This window comes from Petromyzon marinus, chromosome 12 (assembly GCF_048934315.1).
Source record: "Petromyzon marinus isolate PM22_M1 ecotype Great Lakes invasive population chromosome 12, UKy_Petmar_22M1.pri1.0, whole genome shotgun sequence".
NCBI lineage: Eukaryota > Metazoa > Chordata > Hyperoartia > Petromyzontiformes > Petromyzontidae > Petromyzon > Petromyzon marinus.
The window spans coordinates 5089396-5108412 of NC_133678.1; the positions used below are offsets into that span (position 1 = coordinate 5089396).

Sequence of the window (19017 nt, forward strand, 5' to 3'; positions counted from 1 at the left end):
CGTGTGTACGTTGAACTTCTTTCGCGCCGTACCAAGCCGACCGTCCTAAACGGAGGTGCGGGGGAAGGGCAACAAAATTGCCGCTGTGCGCGTTCTTGGCTAGGTGCGCGTGTAATGTACCGCGACGAGTTCGTGCGCACGAAATTAAACAACTCGTGGTTGGCAGAAGGGGCTGAAAACATTTTGCCACGACCACCAACAACTACCACCACCAACAACTACAACAGGAGCCATTGCCACTCGGCACTAACTGACAGTGATGTCACCACAGCGCCAGGCTCGGTGTACTTTGAGGCCAGTGCATTATTAACAAACACCGCTCAAAAATGTTTATTTTTGGTGTTTGAACATCTTAACAACCGTTTTATTGGCCGAAATAGGCAAACACCTATTCTTATTTTTGTTTTAACACTTGCTCTATAATTGAGAACGTTTATTTTGGTAGGGTTTTCGGGCAGTAGTCCTCTCGAGCAGAGATGGCCAAGCAGAGGACCGCGAGTTATTGTTAACGGTATCTTTTTAACGACGTGCCTCCTTGAAAAGTCTGAAATTTTGACAAAACGCTCGGCACTGTTTATGGCTTTCAATTACGTTTCTTTTTTTCCCGTTTTTACTGGAAGAAAAAAAGCGATTTTTTTTTTACGACGAAAACACATGCCTTCCGCGTATTTATCGCTTAGCTGGTGTAAGCGGCGGGGCGTGCGAGTCTTGTTTTAAACGCTCGCCCGCCGCTGTGTAAGAGTGAAACAACGTGCGATCGTGTGCAAGTGGCATTTCTTTTTTTCTTGTTTGAACTGGAAACCGATGTAAAAAAATTAAACATCTGCCAAAGTAAACCGAATCATAAACTGGAGCAAATGTTTCCGCCCTGAGCTCTGCCCTTGGCGATCGCAGTCGCGATACCTTGGCAATCACAGTCGGTCGCGATACCTTGGCAATCACAGTCGGTCGCGATACCTTGGCAATCACAGTCGGTCGCGATACCTTGGCAATCACAGTCGGTCGCGATACCTTGGCAATCACAGTCGGTCGCGATACCTTGGCAATCACAGTCTGTCGCGATACCTTGGCAATCACAGTCAGTCGCGATACCTTGGCAATCACAGTCAGTCGCGATACCTTGGCAATCACAGTCGGTCGCGATACCTTGGCAATCACAGTCGGTCGCGATACCTTGGCAATCACAGTCGGTCGTGATACCTTGGCAATCACAGTCAGTCGCGATACCTTGGCAATCACAGTCAGTCGCGATACCTTGGCAATCACAGTCGGTCGCGATACCTTGGCAATCACAGTCGGTCGCGATACCTTGGCAATCACAGTCGGTCGCGATACCTTGGCAATCACAGTCGGTCGCGATACCTTGGCAATCACAGTCGGTCGCGATACCTTGGCAATCACAGTCGGTCGCGATACCTTGGCAATCACAGTCAGTCGCGATACCTTGGCAATCACAGTCGGTCGCGATACCTTAGCAATCACAGTCGGTCGCGATACCTTGGCAATCACAGTCGGTCGCGATACCTTGGCAATCACAGTCAGTCGCGATACCTTGGCAATCGAAGTCACGATACCTTCATAATCACAGTCGCGATACCTTGACAATCACAGTCAGTCGTGATACCTTGTTAATTGCAGTCGCGATACCTTGGCAATTGCGATACCTTGGCAATCGTGAAAGCTTAGCAATCACGATCACGATGCCTTGACAATCACAGTGGCGATACCTTAGCAATCACGAAACCTTGGCAATCGCAATACATTGGCAATCGCAGTCGCGATACCTTCGCTTGCACGGGATACGCATTCTCAAACATTTTGACAATCGGCAATGCAGCGAAATCTACCGGCCGTACAACGCACGCAAAAAAATTCCTTTCAGCACAAGTAAAGGAGGTTTCAACTTCCAAAAAAGTAATAAATTTGTAAGGAACACGCTGTTACTTTCAATCACACAGCACTGTATTTGACAGATTTTTTTTTTAAAGCTCGATCAAAACGCGGTATTTTCATGGTCTCCAAAAAAAGACGCAACATCCTGGCTTTAATCCACCTGGCCAAAGAATGCATTATTGTTCGATATAAATAATACTTTCCAACCCAATTACACACACACACACGCGCGCGCACGCTTGAGTGCTAACTACAGTTTAACATGCCCCTTTTTCCCTATTTTGGAAACGGCCTGCGCATGTCCTTGTATAGACTCTACAAAGCCACGCGCCACCACTCGGCAGACGCGACGCTCATCCGCACGTGACACCGCGATGACACGCGCCCAAATCAGCAAGTGCCCCACGCGCTTACAACCTCTGACGCTCCGCATTGGCGCCAGTAGGCAATCGAGAAACGGTGCAATTTAGTTGCCAAAATTGTGGATAATTGCCACATCTTTTGCTGTGTCACCAACGCAACACAAACGTCCTTGGCCTCGTGAGTAGCATGGTGGAACTGCCTGTAGATGTTCCAACAGAGCTGTAAGATCTGTTCAGCGTATACGCTTTCCCGACCAATGTTATCCATGAGAGTTTTTTTGGGGGGGATTAGATCGCGTAAATAACGACGCATTTATATTTACGCGATTCAAGCCAATTTAGCGAATGCTTTTACGAGCTGTAAGATGGTCCGTATTTAACGGCGTGTACATGTCAGGGTGTGTACGTGCGTGCGTATGTATTTATGTGCACACAGCCTGGCACAAGCGCCGGGGTGAGGTCACTGCCACTTAGTGGCGAATGGCGGTTGTTGTTGTTGTCATGTGGAGAGCGGTAGCGTCGTGGTTAGTGCACTGCATTCTGTAAGGTGGTGGTCTCAGTTAGATTCGTGGCCATGGCTTACATTAGTGGTGATTCTTTCAACCGATCCTGGATCTCCCCTTGGGTCGTCTTCGCTTTAAATTAGTACCTGGTGCAGTGTTTACATTTCAGCACTGGGAAGACAAAGGTGGCCAGGTGCAGTGCTGACCACAGCACTCCATTGTACGCCCATGGCCTTAATAAGTGCTCACCAACATCACTTGCCCAATCAATCGTGTGGCTATGTGTGTGGTATTTAAAAGCTAAAGGCACAGCCCCGCAATTGCTGCTCACTACCACTGCTGGTGGAAGGGGCACGACGAGAGAAACCCTGTATGGAGAGCCCCTTTAGAAGGTATTTTGCCTACTCTTCCATGCTGCCGAGACGTCTTGTTTAACATCTGTGCAAAGGTTGTGTGTGTGTGTGTACATAGCCACGCAGATGAATAATTGCATTACATTTCATTCAAATTGGACGCAATCTGCTTGGTTAAAGCCAATCAGTGAGTGCATTGTTGGCGTGGCGTCACCCGCTGACGTATTTAAATCTCTCTTTGTCGACTTCCAAAAAAAACCGTGCGGTTTAAACCCCCCACCCCCCGGCTGCTTGTGTACATGATAAATTGTCATTGAAGGCCCTGGACATGATAAATTGCCATTGAAGGCCCTGGACATGATAAATTGCCATTGAAGGCCCTGGACATGATAAATTGCCATTGAAGGCCCTGGACGCGATAAATTGCCACCCAAGGGCCACGTGGTCCGCTGATCGACTGTGGTGGTACCCATTTACACTGCTGGGTGTTCAGAGGCGGGGTGATGGTGGGGGAGGCGGGGAGAAGAACTTGAAACCGTGACCTCTAGATTGCAAGTCCAGCGCGCCAGCCATTCCACCACGGCGGCTCCCACCGTTATTGTAACCTGACCGTTATTGTAACCTGACCGTTATTGTCACCTGACCGTTATTGTCACCTGACCGTTATTGTCACCTGACCGTTATTGTCACCTGACCAAGACGACGGCGCCGTCACCGTGGCCCCAAGCCGCCGATGACTTTGCCGCCAAGGTGAAACTGATTCCCGCGCGGCCGCCGGCGACAACTGCCAGGGATTGCAAAGAGGCCCAACTTGCCGTCTTGTTCCGCAGGCGGATGATGTCGGAGACGGAGCCGGCCCCGCAGAACTCCATCACGATCCACAGGTCCGTGTCCTTGAAGTAGCTCCCGTAGTACTTCACCACGTAGGGGCTGCAACGTAGGACACACGCGCGCGCGCTCGCTGAACGGTTGCCTCACCGTGGCATAGAAACGACGTTATCAGCTCAAGGGGTGCGGCAATCGGTCAAGTTGGGCCCTATTATTTGATTTTTTGGCCTGTATTTGTCAATCGTGATGAACGAAACTCCATAAAAATTACATTTAAAAGTGTCATCAGAATTGTGAACTTTCCATGTTCATTATGATCCAAATTCAATCTGATTTTTGGAGAACCCCTAACTTTTATGCATGAATCTCGGGAAGCTCTTGAGCTACTTTGGGCCATAAACATGTGCTTACTTAGCTTCTGCCTCGTACCTCCACTGGAGTTAAGCAAACAAAGCAACCCACTGGGTTGGTGGTAGCCTCACATCTGCCCTTTGCCGGTTCGCACCCCTTTGCCTAGCACAGAGCCACATGGCCGCATGAGCTAGGCTACAGGCAAAGCCATTGCGTGGCAGCTACAATACATTATCAGCTCAGGAAGTGTGGCAATCGGTCAGGCGAGCCCCCAACATTTGATTTGTCTCGCACGGTCGCTCCCAGGCTATTCTATATCGCGGCTCCTCTTGCCTAATCACATTATCGTTACGCTCACGGTCTCGAACATTTAACGCTGTAGGGGCGCTCCGTCTTCTTTTTTACACTGTTGTTGAAAACATATCTCGTGGCGGTTGTCAAGGGGGCCCCAACTCGAACTTGGCCACCAGGGTGGGGTGAGCCTCAGGCACCCCCTGTCCCCATGCTCGTTACGCTACCGGTGACTCGTGTGGCAACCCCCAACCACGCAGTGGCTGTCCTCATCCAGCAGTGGAACCACGACAGGCCTCTGACGTGTCCACGAGCAATTTACGATAATACGCTTGATGATCGGTCACGTGATGCCACCCATTCTCATCACAAACGGCGACACTTAAATGAGCTCGCTCAGTGGTTTTCCACCTCAAACAAGTTCTGCTCACGAACCGGAGGCAGCGGCGGAAATTCCACATTCTTATGGTGGGGGCGGGGGGGGGGGGTGAATTCTCGACATCGCACGACCACGAAGTGGTAGTCGTTTTTCAACCCCTGCAGGGGGGTTTGAATTCAACACGTTCTGATTTATCGGGAGTTTCCATTCAGATATAGGAGACATCACTCGATCGATTATAATTAGCTAGGTGATGTATCATTTTGTCTCATTTTCGGAAACAGAATCGATGCTCCTTCGTAGCTATTTCTGACACGGCACGTTGCGAGTCATGCACACATTTACAGTAGCACCCAGCAAGGCTGTAACCGGTGCCTTCACTGGACGAAATGTGAAAGCCACGCGTGGAAGCATTCGCTAAATAAACTTGACATAACCTGTCGAGCGGAGCTTACGTTGACGCGACACTTTATCACTCCAATATTCTGAATGTGTTTATTCAACACCATTTGAAGAACATCCACATTTAAATAATGTTTGGTGCGTACACGTGTTTTTTAGCATGAGGTATAACTTTAAAAAAAATATCTGCCCTACCAATTTGTCGGGAAAAAAAAGTTTTAATTCAATTCATAGCACCTATTCCTTGAACAAAGACGTGAAGGGAACACTCGGCAATTGCGAGCCGCGCTATGACCACTCTGGGCCAGCGGCCACACTCGTACACCTTCATGTATACGCACGCACCACCACGTACGTACACAGCACTTTAGTCAAGCCAATGCTGGATGAGTGCATCCCCACAAGGCGCGGGATGGGGTTGGTAAATGCGGGGGAGGAGAGCCGTAGGTGGCATAGAAGTACGGTACGACGATGGATTTTGCCGCACTGCCCTCCGATGTACACAAACTATCCCGCAAAAAAGATATTTTACGTAAGCCCGGTACAAAACGCCGATCACAGGACGGAGGTGGGGGAACAGAAACTAGGTAAACAGCGACCCAATTTCGGCCCGACAGGGCCCTATGAAGGGGGAAACTTGGGCTCACTGCCCCACCCAGGTGGGAAGCACATGCGGGGAACAAGGAGGTTGACATGGGGAGGGGAAAGGGCTACGTTATTGGCCTCAAACACGACCTGTTAGATACACGCATGCACCGTGTCGCTTTGCATCAACGCCTCCTTCACGTTGCGCATCAAAACAAAACAAAAACTCAACACGTTCGTCGACAACACTGCAGCCTAAAAAGGGGAAAAAAACATAAAACATACATCATATAATTGGAGACGTTTCTGGAATGGCTCTTCTTCGTAGCACGTAAACAGAGAGTCCAGAGAGACAGAGTGGATAGTAATAGTTGGAAACTTTACACCATGGGGCCTGATGAGAATAACTTTTTAACCCATTCGCATTCTGATGACGTAAGTGTGTGTCATCAGTTTTGTACACGTACGTTATCGGAACGGGATCAGAAGAAGGTCATGCGGGAGCGCTATCATAGGGTGCGGTCGTGTGGCTACAGTTATCTGCGGTCAGTACAATTTCTTTAAAAAGAACCGTGCTATGCCTCTCTAGATAAAATGAACGCTAACCGCTTGCACGTTCTGACATTCTGCAGGGAACGAGGCCCACCCTGCAACTCGTCTGCGAACAGGAAAGGCTTCAAAATGTTTTATGATGGACTTATTTTTTTAATTGTTACTTCACTAGATACCGATTCGTAGCTGTTGGGTAAATAGACAAACCCTGCACAACATGGACATTGCATCAAGGATAAAGATCCCCCGTGCAGCCTTAACAGACTGCTGGGGGCAAGTGCTATTAGCGAGTAGCACCTATGAAGGCCGGCAAGGCACACGAGGGGGTGGGCGGTCAGCACCATGCCCTGCCGCCTTTGTCTCCCTAGTGGCTGAGATGTTTACTACACACCGCACCAGGTACTCATTTGAGGCTTAGTCGACCTAGGGGAAGGTCATATCCCACACATACACATAACACGCAAGCACACACACACGCACGTGCACCTACACACAAGAGTCACCTGTCACACTGCTGCATGATGGAGATCTCCTTGATGATCTCCTGTAGTTCGGACTCGACAGGCACCTGCTTGATGGCCATCACCTGCCCCGACTCCTTGTGGATGGCCTTGTAGACGCTCCCATACGATCTGGACGACGCGTCGGCATCGGGAGGCAGAGACGCACACACACACAGAGAGAGAGGGGAGCTCGCTCCGTCAAGAGGCTCTCCGGCGGCGACCCGAGGGATGGGGGTGCGGTGACGGCGCTGGCTCCACGTGGCCCCGTCGCAGGCCGCTGTGTCCTTCGCGCTTGCATGGGGGAGCGCAGGTAACGGACGGCTTTGGTGGAACGTCTCCATCGGAGCCGAACAAGCTCTCGCGGACGCGCACTGTTATGCTCATCGCTGCGAGGTTTTGGTGAAATACATTTTTTATTTTTAATGTCTATTCCCCAGGACGGACGTGAAATGGTCATGGTATCTTCAACTGTAAGACTGATGCGGCCGTGCCGGTGCGCTGCTTCGCTCCGCGTACAAATGTATGCACGTCACGGCGTGTCATCGATGTATTGAACTAAAATTATTAAGCCATTTTTTTTTTATTTTACCAGGTAAGGCCCCACTGAGCTACTACATATCTGTTTTTCAGAAGCGATCTGGCCACAAATGACAGCTCTACGGAGTGGCTTGTAGCGTGGAAATGTATTGCAGCCAAATACTCCACATCTAGAAACGCATGTTTAGAAATGCGTGCGTCTAAATGTGGAGGGGAAAACCGGAGGACCCGGAGGAAAATCCACGCGACCACGGGGAGAGAGACACGCAAACTCCAAATTATACAGGCGTCAGGGTCGGGATCAAACCCACAATCTCCTGTATACCAGGCGAAGCATGTATGTATGTTGAACTTCTTTCGCACTGTACGTGGCCAACCATGCTAACCCGGCACGCGAACATTATTTTGTTAGTCTCGCGTTCCCGTCTTCGGTTCGCCGTGAATGCCGCCAATGGGGAGAGCGTTCACGTGAGAGTTTGTAAGTTGCCGACAATGGGCGCGTGGAGATCGCACGAGAGGGTTTCCTTGCAGCCGTCTCCGAAGCTGAAATGTGGCAGCGATGAGCCACAAATGGTTCAGAGGCGTCGTAAGAGCACGGAACCGGGCGCAAAAATACCCTCCGAAATTAATTATCAAGTTCGAAAACAACGCAAGGAGCATTGTGGTAAGCCCCGGGAAGCGAACGCACCCGCAAGACAGACGATCGTTCACGTTCGCTCTCTGGTGTGCACAACAACAACAACCACCGCCATTCGACACTAAGTGGCGGTGACGTCGCTACGTCGCCTGTGCCAGGCTAGGTGCACGTTGAGGCCACGCGAAGCGGTCGAACGCCCGCTGGCAGCAGGAGGTCACGGGGCAGACCCAGCAGGTGCCACGGGTCGACTGACCGAGATGACTGGCCGATGCACACACACACACAAAAACAAATATCCCTCCCCCCCACTCCCTATAGCCTAAACAGACTGTTGGGTCTAGAACTGTTCGCTAGCACCGAATGAATAATGAAGGCCAACACGGCACACGAGAGGGAGAGTGGTCGGTACCACGCCCGGCCGCCTTTGTCTCCCGAGTGGCGATGTTTACTACACGCCCCGCCAGACGCCCGTTTGAGGCTGCGTCGACCTAGGCGAGGCCCGGTGCCGGGTTCAGATATTCGCGACTGTTATCGGGTCGTGAATCGAGCTCGGGTGGCCGAGTCCACAGCACGGTGCGCTAACCACTGCGCCACCGCTCCCCACACGTGGACTCTGCAGATATTCACCGACCTGTCACTATGCAGCAGTATCGCACACGTTGACAGCGGCACGATATTTGGCGATTAAAAAAAATATATTACTTTACGTTTTTTTCCAATCCTGATTTGAAGCTTTCGTGACTGCAGGAATCCATACTCTTTGGTTCTTTCGGTAAAGTCACGTAGGTAGAAATACAACAAAATAAAACAAATCACGACGTTTCGATCGCAACACAAGTGGTCGTCATCAGGAAAAAAACAAACGGGTTTTTTTTTCATCCCGGGAAAGGTGAAGCTGTGACGCGTCGCAGCTACACACACGGCACAGTCCTGTCGTGATATCGGACATCCTTGGACGTGAACAGCGGCGTGCGCCTGCGTGCGTGCGCGTGCGTGCGTGCGCGTGCGTGCGTGCGCGTGCGTGCTGGAGGGACACGTGAAGGTTGGGTGAGGAGACGAGCGCGCGTGGCGGTGCGGGAGGAGGAGGCGATGGATCGTACCCCTCTCCCAGCTTCTCCAGGACATCGAACACCTCCTCGGGCTCCTTGCTCAAGCTGTCGTCGCTCAGTTTGTGGAGGCCGCTGGTCAGAGGGAGGGTGGGTGGGGGGAGAGACACGAGAGCGAGTCGGACGTTCGCTCGCCACGTGCAGCGACAACCGCAGGGAAGTCGGCGAAACTGAACTAAAAAAAGCAAAAGAAATAATCCCTGCGTTGGATTTGGCCCAGCGGCAAAAAGGTAACTCATTTACGGCCGAGTCTACCTAGGCGTTTTGCACATCCTGATATCGGTAGGCAGCGGAATGGTGAAGGAACTTGTGTGGGCAGCACCACGCTCAGCAACCTTTGTCTTACCAATTCTGGTGTTGACACACCCTCCGATCATCACGGCTGGCTACGTACGATGCGAAAAGCAGTTCAACGCGCATACAATGCACCAGGCACTCATTGAACGCCGAGCGAACCTAAGGCCTAGGGGCAGATTGATATAGCAACTTCGCCACATGTTAGCCATGGCTGGCAATTGGACCCAGATTCAGCGGCTTCGCGGAGCTCGGTGCGCCAACCACGGACGCATGCACGCGTTGCGCAAAGTAGTGGGTGATACGATCGCAATTCATCACGAAGCGGCGATGACGCCACCAGAGCGAGCACCTGTGCCAGGATCGCACACAGACAGGCGCGGAGAAAGTGCGATTACATCCGCGCAAACTACACGTGAAGACAAATATCCCCCGTGTAGCCTTAACAGGCTCGTTGGGGCAAGTGCTGTTTGACGACTAGCACCTATGAAGGCCGGCACGGCACACGATTGGGGTGAGTCGCCAGCAACCACGGCCGGCCCCGCCTTTGTCTCCCCGAGTGGCGATGTTTACAAATCGCACCAGGTACTCATTTGAGGCTGAGTCTACCTAGGGGGATGCCGAGGACCCGGTTCAGCTAATCGTCACTGGTTGCTGGCCGTGAGCGGGACTCGAACTCGGGAGACCGGGTACGTAGCGCAGCGCCACCACTCCCCATACGCACACACGAGCATGCACACACGCACAACCGCGGCACATGGCATCATATAATAACTAATGGCACACAGATTCCAGCACATTTACAAGATAAGTCGGCTCGAGTGCTCTAAGTAGCATTGAGCATGCCTTAAAAGTAAAATAATCTTTTCCATATTATGTGTGTGCGCATGCATGAGTATTTAGTAACGACCTTCATTTCGCCAAATCTGCAATGGATCGTGTTCTCCGCGTAATGCTGCGTTACCGGGCAATGTTATTTTGTGTTGTAGCACGTGATCACCGTTGCAGCACGTGTTCACCGTTGTAGCACGTGTTCACCGTTGCAGCACGTGTTCACCGTTGCAGCACGTGTTCACCGTTGCAGCACGTGTTCACCGTTGCAGCACGTGTTTACCGTTGCAGCACGTGTTCACCGTTGCAGCACGTGTTCACCGTTGCAGCACGTGTTCACCATTGCAGCACGTGTTCACCGTTGCAGCACGTGTTCACTGTGCACTATAATGTCTGTAACCAGACCTTCTGGGTACAATTTTTTAATATTAATTTTCGCCGTTCACCCTTGCAAGAGAAAGAATGCAAAGCAAAAGTGTTCGCGCGCGTGCGTCTGTTCGCGCGCCTTTGTCTTTTCGCATGGCACCGCGAGTGTGTTTTGTTGTTGTTGGTAACACAGAAATTAGACATTGTACGAATATTCTTGGTTCTTTCGGTAAAGTGACGTTGAAGGGAAACAATAAAATAATAAAATATATACAACAATAAAATTCTCACGACGTTTCGACTGCAACACAAGCAGTCATCATCAGGTGAAACATGATGCAACACAAGCAGTCATCATCAGGTGAAACCTGATGATGACTGCTTGTGCTGCAGTCGAAACGTCGTTGTTTCCCTTCAACGTCACTTTACCAAAAGAACCAAGAATATGAATCAGTGCAGTCACGAAAGCTTTAAATCAAAATTGTACGAAAATTTAACGTTGACCCTTGAAGCGGTGCAACAGCGTTAACGCGCGCGCAGAACAAAATATCTGGCACTCGGTTATTACCACGGGATGCTAATGCGTTTCGTGCAGATACATTTTTCCTGACATTCTTGGCTTTCCAACTTTCCTTTTAGGCCCCCCCCCCGCCCCCCGACTTCTACCAGAGGCTTAAGTTTCTAATGAGCCTGGGGGCTGGTAGGAAATTGGAAGTGTGGCATTTCTGGTGCTTAGTTACCTCGCTTTTAAAGACCGCCGGCTATATGCATGCCATGGCAATAAGTTAGCAGATATAATATTCACGTACCGTTCGCCTTGCGACGGTGGCTACAGTTTCGCACGGGAGGTTCGCCCCGCGCGCTCTCTCCGAGCTTGCAGGGCGAATGTGCGTTCGGGTTGCCACCTCGGAGGTGGAAATCAAGACGGCACACGTGTCGTGGGAGGTAGAGGCAAGAGGGAGGATGAGGAAGACGATCTCGCAGTAACTGGAAGAGGGGTGAAATACGTGCAAATGGATTGCCCCGAGTGATGTTTTATTACGCGATGGACAAAAAGAAAAGAAAAAAACAACGGCAAATTTAATGCCTCGGGAATATTTACAGATTTCCCAGGACAACTGCCCTCTGAGATTGTTGTGTTGTTCTTCTTCTTTCTGCCGCATTGCTCAAGCGTGAGCTTGAATGGAGCTTACGTAAATTTTCATCTTATTCTTTATTTGTATTTAGTTACCTGCTTGCCTATTTCTCTACTTTTCACTCCTATCGGTTTTTTTTTGTATCGCTTGCTGTTGTAACTTGCTGACCCGCCCCTACTGGACATCTGCAACCTTATGGCGGTACCCCGGGGTACCATAGTACCCCGGCTCTCGCATAATGTCCGTGATGCAGTCGTTTTTAGTCTGTTGATGGTCGGCGATTGTAGCAGGCAATCGACTCATCTCGACGAGCCGTACACGATGCACCACCACCATTACGGTGCGTACACGAGCGTTCAGGGTTTCGGCGCGATCGTCCTCGCTGCGTTTCGACATCGCGGGATAGCACCACCGATTTCGGATTGATTGCGACCGCAGTCGCGGAGTTAAGTAACCCCCCTGGAAAAAAATAGTGTCCCAGAAATAAAGTATTTTATTGCCTTGGCCATTCTGTATTATTTTGGTACCCCGGGGTACCGCCATAAGGATAATCTGTCAAAAAGAGCTTCATTGCTCATCGGAATCATCCACTCTAAATATTCTGATTCTGAAGAAAAAGTCCTGGGGGGGGGGGGGGGGAACAGGACAGGTGACAACCCGACTGCCCAACGCAGCCCCGCACTCAAGAGGATCACTGCTGATTGGGCCACATTGCGCATATGTGCCTCACATTACCCCTGCGCGTCTCGCGTGAAACACGGAGGGCAGTAATTAATAAATAAATAAAATCGGGAAGATGAAAAAACGCGCACCTCCCGAGCAGATTGTAACCACATTGGCAGGCCTAGGAGAGAGTTTGCAGGCAGCAGGGCGAACGTTTTTTTTTTTTTGCGAGCGCTCTCGGTCACTCGCAGCGGCGTATGGGGCAGGCAGCGGTCACCCGAAGGTTCTTTTTGTTTTAACAAACGGCCAGGGAACGATCCCGACCGCCAGTGGCCCGGGCGTCAGCCCACTCTCCTAGCAGCGGCTGCAGCAGCGGCAGCGGCGTATGAGAGCTGCGCGTGTGGCATTTCACGACGAGTCCCGGTTGGAGGCGTGCGGATGATCGTCGCATCAGGTGGACGGAGCGAGCGAGCTGGGGAAATGATGACAAAACGCACGTGGAGCGGCGGAGGCCGCTTCCGCGGGGCTTCTCGACCGGCACTCGGCAGCGAGGCCGAGCGGCTCAGCATTCGTCAGGCCAGAGAGAGAGAGCGAGCCGAGTGAGCGGGGAGGGCTCAATCGTAATGGTTAACAGGCTCAGCCGAATGTTTAGAGCAGATGCTTTTTGCATTAACACCCATAGATCACCGCTTCACTACTCCCAGCAGACCTGTCAGATCTCTCCCTCCCGCTAAGTCGTGCTGGAGTATTTTTTTCCCCTCTTCCACACCCCTCCCCATTTAATGCCAAAAGTCAACGCCGAACACACTTTCATGCTGGTAATTTACAAAAAGGAGCAAGCAGCGCAAACGGAACACACCTGAGCGCTCGTGTCCACTCCGTGGCGACCTACACCTGAGCGCTTAGTGCTGGCCCGAGAGCCGGGGGCGGCGGGCTAGCCACCGGTCACCGAATAGCCAAGATCCGCGTCCGAGCGTGCCACTCGTGTGACGGTTCTCTCTCTCTCCGGTGACATCACTCGACGTCGCGCGTCTCCGTTTGACCATCGATGCCTTCTCCCCCCCCCCAACACACCCCTCTCCACCCGCCCGTATAGGCGCTCTGACACGTTCCCATGCTTGTTTTTCGCTTGCCGGCTGAAAACGGCGTAGACCGTCTGTAAAGAGAAACGGGGCTCGCGTAAGCCAGGAATTCACGCGCAATCGCCCTGCAAGGTGTTCGTGCGTGCGTCGTTTATTTTGACCCGGCGCTGTGATTTCGTTTTGGCATCGGGTGGGAAAACGAGCATCGGGGAGAGAGGCGAGTTTGACCGACATCGCTGCCCCGTCACGAACCAGATGCTGTTCTTTTACAATTAGGCTCGCGCACTGGTGACACTAATATAAATGGAATTAGCCGTGGCGTTGTTAGGCCCGGATCTGAGTGTATCCTCCAAATGCTTTCCAGACTTTGTTTTGCAATGCAGAGGCTTCGACGTGTACTTTCGGCAAGCACCTGCAGACGTTTCCAGACATTATTCACAATGCAGACTTCAATCAACGTGTTCCAGCAAGTGCTACGTTCCGACATTATATTGTTTAATTGTTTAATCGGGTTAAATATCGGTATGGTCGAACATACGCTGGCCTCACGAAGCTAGCCTGATCAAATATTTAAAATAAATATATGTTAAAAGCATTTAACTCAACTCATTTGTCAACAACACTGCCTTAAAATAAATATATAATAGGTGGCGTTTAGGCCAATGGTCTTGCTTCATAGCACATAACAAGGCCATTGAAGAATGATTGCCCGATATATCGCCAATTATATATTTTGACTTTAAAGCGATGTTATTGATATCGATGATGAGTTTATTGTTAATTCTGATTGTGCACCACTTCCAACGCAGACAATGACCAATTAATATGCTCAATGTTTTAAATACAAACTCACCACGCGTCCTTTTTACATGTGGAGAGGCAGAATGGAGTTTCGCTTATATTTGATTTCACCAACAATGCTCTACAACAATACGCGTTGAGTTTTTTATGCAGTGTTGAGTGCTCTACATCTGGTAACCCAGTGGCAAGTGTTTGAAGATCGAAACTGGTCCAGAGTTTACTTACTTACAAAGTCCTCTGCTGGATTGTTAGAAGAATAAAAAAAGTGATGCAATCCATTGCTGGATAAAAGTCGCTCCACACAGTGTCATTCATGGGAGGTTGCTTCACCATACTTCACCACGTTCGTCAATGCGGGTTGCATATATAAGGCGCTTTTGAAAAAGTGGATTTGAGATCATCGTGCGTTAAGAATGTGTAGAGATGTTATTTCTAAACACATTTTTTTCGCCCTCTGGTGAAATGGGGCCCATGACCCTCTGCCGATGTGGTGAGGGTATTGAACTCAGGTCGCCGGGTTCATAGCGCGGTGTGCTAACCACACTTTCTCCTGCTAGAAATACACACCACTCCTGGCCGCCTTCGACTCCCTAGTGGCGATGTTTACGCACCGCACCAGCTACTCATTCGAGTAGGGGAGGCCACGAACCGTTTCAGATAATCGTCACAGGTGTTGGCCAGAGTTCATCGTGAAGTATGCTAACCCCACTTTCTTCTGCTATAAATACACGCGCACATGCTGGCACATGCGTTTCTAAATTTTCACATAATACTGAGCTTTATTAACTTTTTTTTTATTTCATTCTTTCCATAGTACACTTTAATGATGCCGTCGAAAATGCCTCCAGTTGCACATCAAATCGGGTTTACCTGATGTTTCATGTTTTTTTCGTAACAAAAGGGAATTTGTGTGCAGACCACGAGGGGCATATATTACACACGCACACGCGCGCGCACGCCAAGGCTGAACGAGCCCAATTATGTCACAGTCGCCTCTGCTCCGCGAGATAATTCGATGCGATATTTTTCTGCGCGCGTGTTTGTTCAGCTGGGCCACCACCACCGCCGCCGCTGCATTGTGGGATTACGGCGTGTGCCGGGCCTCTCGCTTCGGCGGGATTTTTTTTGTATTTTATTGCTCAGATGTTGCCTCAAGTTGTTGCCGACTCGGGGGGGGAGGGTGGGGGGGGGGGCGCTCCGCGGGCCCCCCAGCTGTTAGCGGTCGGAGAGCGCCCCCCTCCCCCCCACGGCCGTGCGATTAATTCCATTACGTTTTTAGGGACCACCGTTTCGTGTCGTTTTTAGTTTTTTGTTTGTAAACAACCATATTCTTCTTCCTAATTGTAAGACCGTGCGCGCGTGCGTTCACGCGCTTTGGAGGCGTTCGAAGGGAGATATTACTGAGTGGGGTGAGTATTGAGTGTGTGTGTGCGTGTGTGTGTGTACGTGTGTGTGTGTACATGTGTGTACGCGTGTATGTACGTGTGTGTCACTGTGTGTGTATGTACGTGTGTGTACGCGTGTGTGTATGTACGTGTGTGTACGCGTGTGTGTATTGTGTGTGTGTACATGTGTGTGTATGAGTGTGTACGTGTGTGTGTGCGTGTGTGTGTCACTGTGTGTAGGTGTGTGTGTATGTGTGCGCGTGTGTGTGTATGTGTGTTTACGTGTGTGTCACTGTGTGTGTGTGTAGGTGGGGAGCGGTAGTGTAGCGGTTAGCGCTAAACTGCACTATGAACCCGGCGACCCGAGTTCGATTCCCGCTCTTGGCCAACACCGGTGACGATTATATGAACCAGTCATGGGCATCCCCTAGGTCGACTCAGCCTCAAAGTGAGTACCTGGTGTGGGTGTGTAAACATCGGCACTAGGGAGACAAAAGTGGCCGGGCGTGGTGCTGGCCACCCACCCCCTCTTGCTAACAGCACTTGCCCCAACAATCTGTTAAGGCTATAGGCGGAACTTTGACTTTGTACACATACTGTAGCATGGCACAATTGCTGTGGTGATAAAAAAAAGTTTCTATTTCAATTGCAATCTGATTACACATGGCTGGCGGAAACTTGCAAGGTAAACTAAACTTGTTTTTATGTTACCAGGTAAGTCTCACTTAGCTATACAGCTCTTTTTCAGAAGCGACCTGACCACAAATGATAGCTCAACGAAGTTGCTTATTATTTGGAAATGTATAGCAGCCACATACTCTAAATGCCTATTGATTCTTAACGTGGAGGGAAAAATCGGAGGACCCGGAGAAAAATCCACACGACCACGGGAAGAGAGACATGGAAACTCCAAACAGGCGTCAGGGTCAGGATCGAACCCACGAGCTCCTGTACACATTACCAGGCGAGGTAGTTAACATCTCCTAGCCACCGTGGCGGTCAAGGTAACATGGATCAATTGTATTCATCGATGAAAATTGGTCAAAACAAGCCCCACGATTAATACGGCGTGGAGAGGCCTTCATCCAGCAGCGGATTGACAATGGGTGGTGATTCGTTATTCTTGTCATTAAATTAAACCGGCTTGCTAAATTCTAAACGTCGTGTAGATTATCGTTGGGGGCACGATGGTGCCTTTGTTAGCGCTCCGTGTCAGGAACCCAGTGGCCTGACTTTGATGCTCGGTCCCAACGAGCAACGGTGGCCAGTGACGTCTGCACCAGCCTTGGGCCAAATCCCATTCACCAATCTGCATTGACCAGAGTGGCGAAATATGGCCAAAAATACCTCCCGCAACCGACAGCGTGGTGAAGCTCTCCTCCTGTCACGAAGGTCTGAACATTTTTAGAATAATAATAATAAAGAGGTCTCATTTTAAATAATGAATTCATACGCGTTTATTACCACGTTTAAAGCTTTACATTATACTTGCTATAAAAATAAGTACTTTAAATTATACTTTTAAGATCGTTCAACACTTTCCATAATGCTAAAATATAGCAGTATGAGTTACCAACGTCCGCTTCGAAAATGCACGATACGCACACGGCGCGCCCGATAAAATATCACCCTTTTGCAAACTCGCATCGCAGTCTTTGATTTAATGAATCGTCCATTCTATTACGCGTAATTGTCCGACCTGACTTACTGCTGCCTCCCGCCCCGCAATACATTTGCCCTGTCCAGGTCGCCCACGTGCAGCACAGCGCGTGCGGTGTCGGGTGCAGTGGCAGATTCACGAGTTCCAGCGGCAGGCAGTCGCCCGCCTCGCTCACAGGGGCTCAGTTTGCCGGACCGTTCCACTCACAGAGACGCGCACGGCGGGCCACGCAAAGACAAAGGTCGCCCGTGTAGCCCTTAACTGACTGTTGGGGCAAGTGCTGTTAGCGAGTAGCACCGGTGAAGGCCGGCACTGTGGCACACGGGAGCGGTGGGTGGCCAACGCCACGCTCATCCGAGGGTGGACCGGCAACGCGGGCAGGTTCCAACATACGTACGCCACGTGTGCCACGTGGCGTGTGCCACGTGGCGTACGTATGTTGGAACTTCTTTCGCACCGTACGGAGCCAACCGTGTTAAATCGGAGGCGCGTGGCAAGCCCCTTCGTCAAAGTACTGTGAAAAAATAAATGACGAATGATGATCGTCTACTTGTCGTTGACATGCAAAGACAAAGATCCCCCGTATGGCCTTCACCAGACTCTTGGGGCAAGTGCCGTTAGCGAGTAGCATATTTGAAGGCTGGCACGGCACACGAGAGCGGTGGGGTGGCCAACGCCACGCTTAGCTGCCTTTGTCTCCCGAGTGCCGATGTTTGCACACCGCACCGGGTACTCATTTGAGGCTTAGTCGACCTAGGGGAAGGCCAGGATTAGTTTCAGATAATCGTCACTGGTGTTGGTGGGTGTTCGCGGGAATCGAACTCGGGTCGCCGGGTTCATAGCGCAGCGCGCTCGCTGTTAGTCTGCGACACTACCGCTCCCCTCACACACGACGCACACGTAATGCCCCCAGGCCGCAGTTACAATCACAGTGGTGACAATCTCGACTCAAGGTTGCCAGTGGTCTCCACAAATGTCATTACATTGTCAAACTTCTGTGTAGGTTATCGCGACTGTGCTGCATAGCTCTCCGTTGTGGTTTCGCTTGACTATTGCCTGCTGGAATGTTCAGTTCCAGCGGAAGCTCCCTCAGGACATAGATCGAAACGTTGGACATCGTACAATACACGCTACAAAATGCATCGGAGAGCCGTAAACTCGCACTGTTTGTGTCCGTTATTTGAAAACGTCTTGGATTTGAAATTATTTGGGTCTTTCGGTAAAGTCACGCAGATAGGTTCAAAGAAAATGACAAAAAACTACGACGTTTCGATCGCAACACAAGCGGTCGTCATCAGGAAAAGGGGGTTAGCTTCTAAAGGCAAACTGTTTATAAAGGTTTGAAATGGGCGTTGCGCTAATGTCAGCAGCATGGACGGGGCAGCTAATATCAATGTAAGTGGTGGGCGGCGACCGCGACGGTGGTGGGTTTTCTACCAATTGAAGGGCTGCTAGATTTTACTGCTGTTTTGTTATTTTTAGTTTTACATTCACGTGCTTTTTTTTTCAAAAATCAA

At 50.5% G+C, this 19017-nt stretch overlaps 1 protein-coding gene across 2 annotated transcripts in view; it reads right to left on the reverse strand.

Moving 5' to 3' along the window:
- LOC116941643 (serine/threonine-protein kinase 3-like) overlaps window positions 1–19017 on the reverse strand; it is a 146975-nt gene that overhangs the window by 110183 nt on the left and 17775 nt on the right. For both annotated transcript variants that reach the window (XM_032952933.2, XM_032952932.2), the window contains exons 2-4: window positions 9277–9357; window positions 7003–7131; window positions 3927–4041 (exon numbers count right to left, since the gene is read on the reverse strand). In XM_032952933.2, coding sequence (XP_032808824.2) covers window positions 3927–4041; window positions 7003–7131; window positions 9277–9357 — 325 coding nt within the window. The remainder of the gene's footprint in view (window positions 1–3926; window positions 4042–7002; window positions 7132–9276; window positions 9358–19017) is intronic.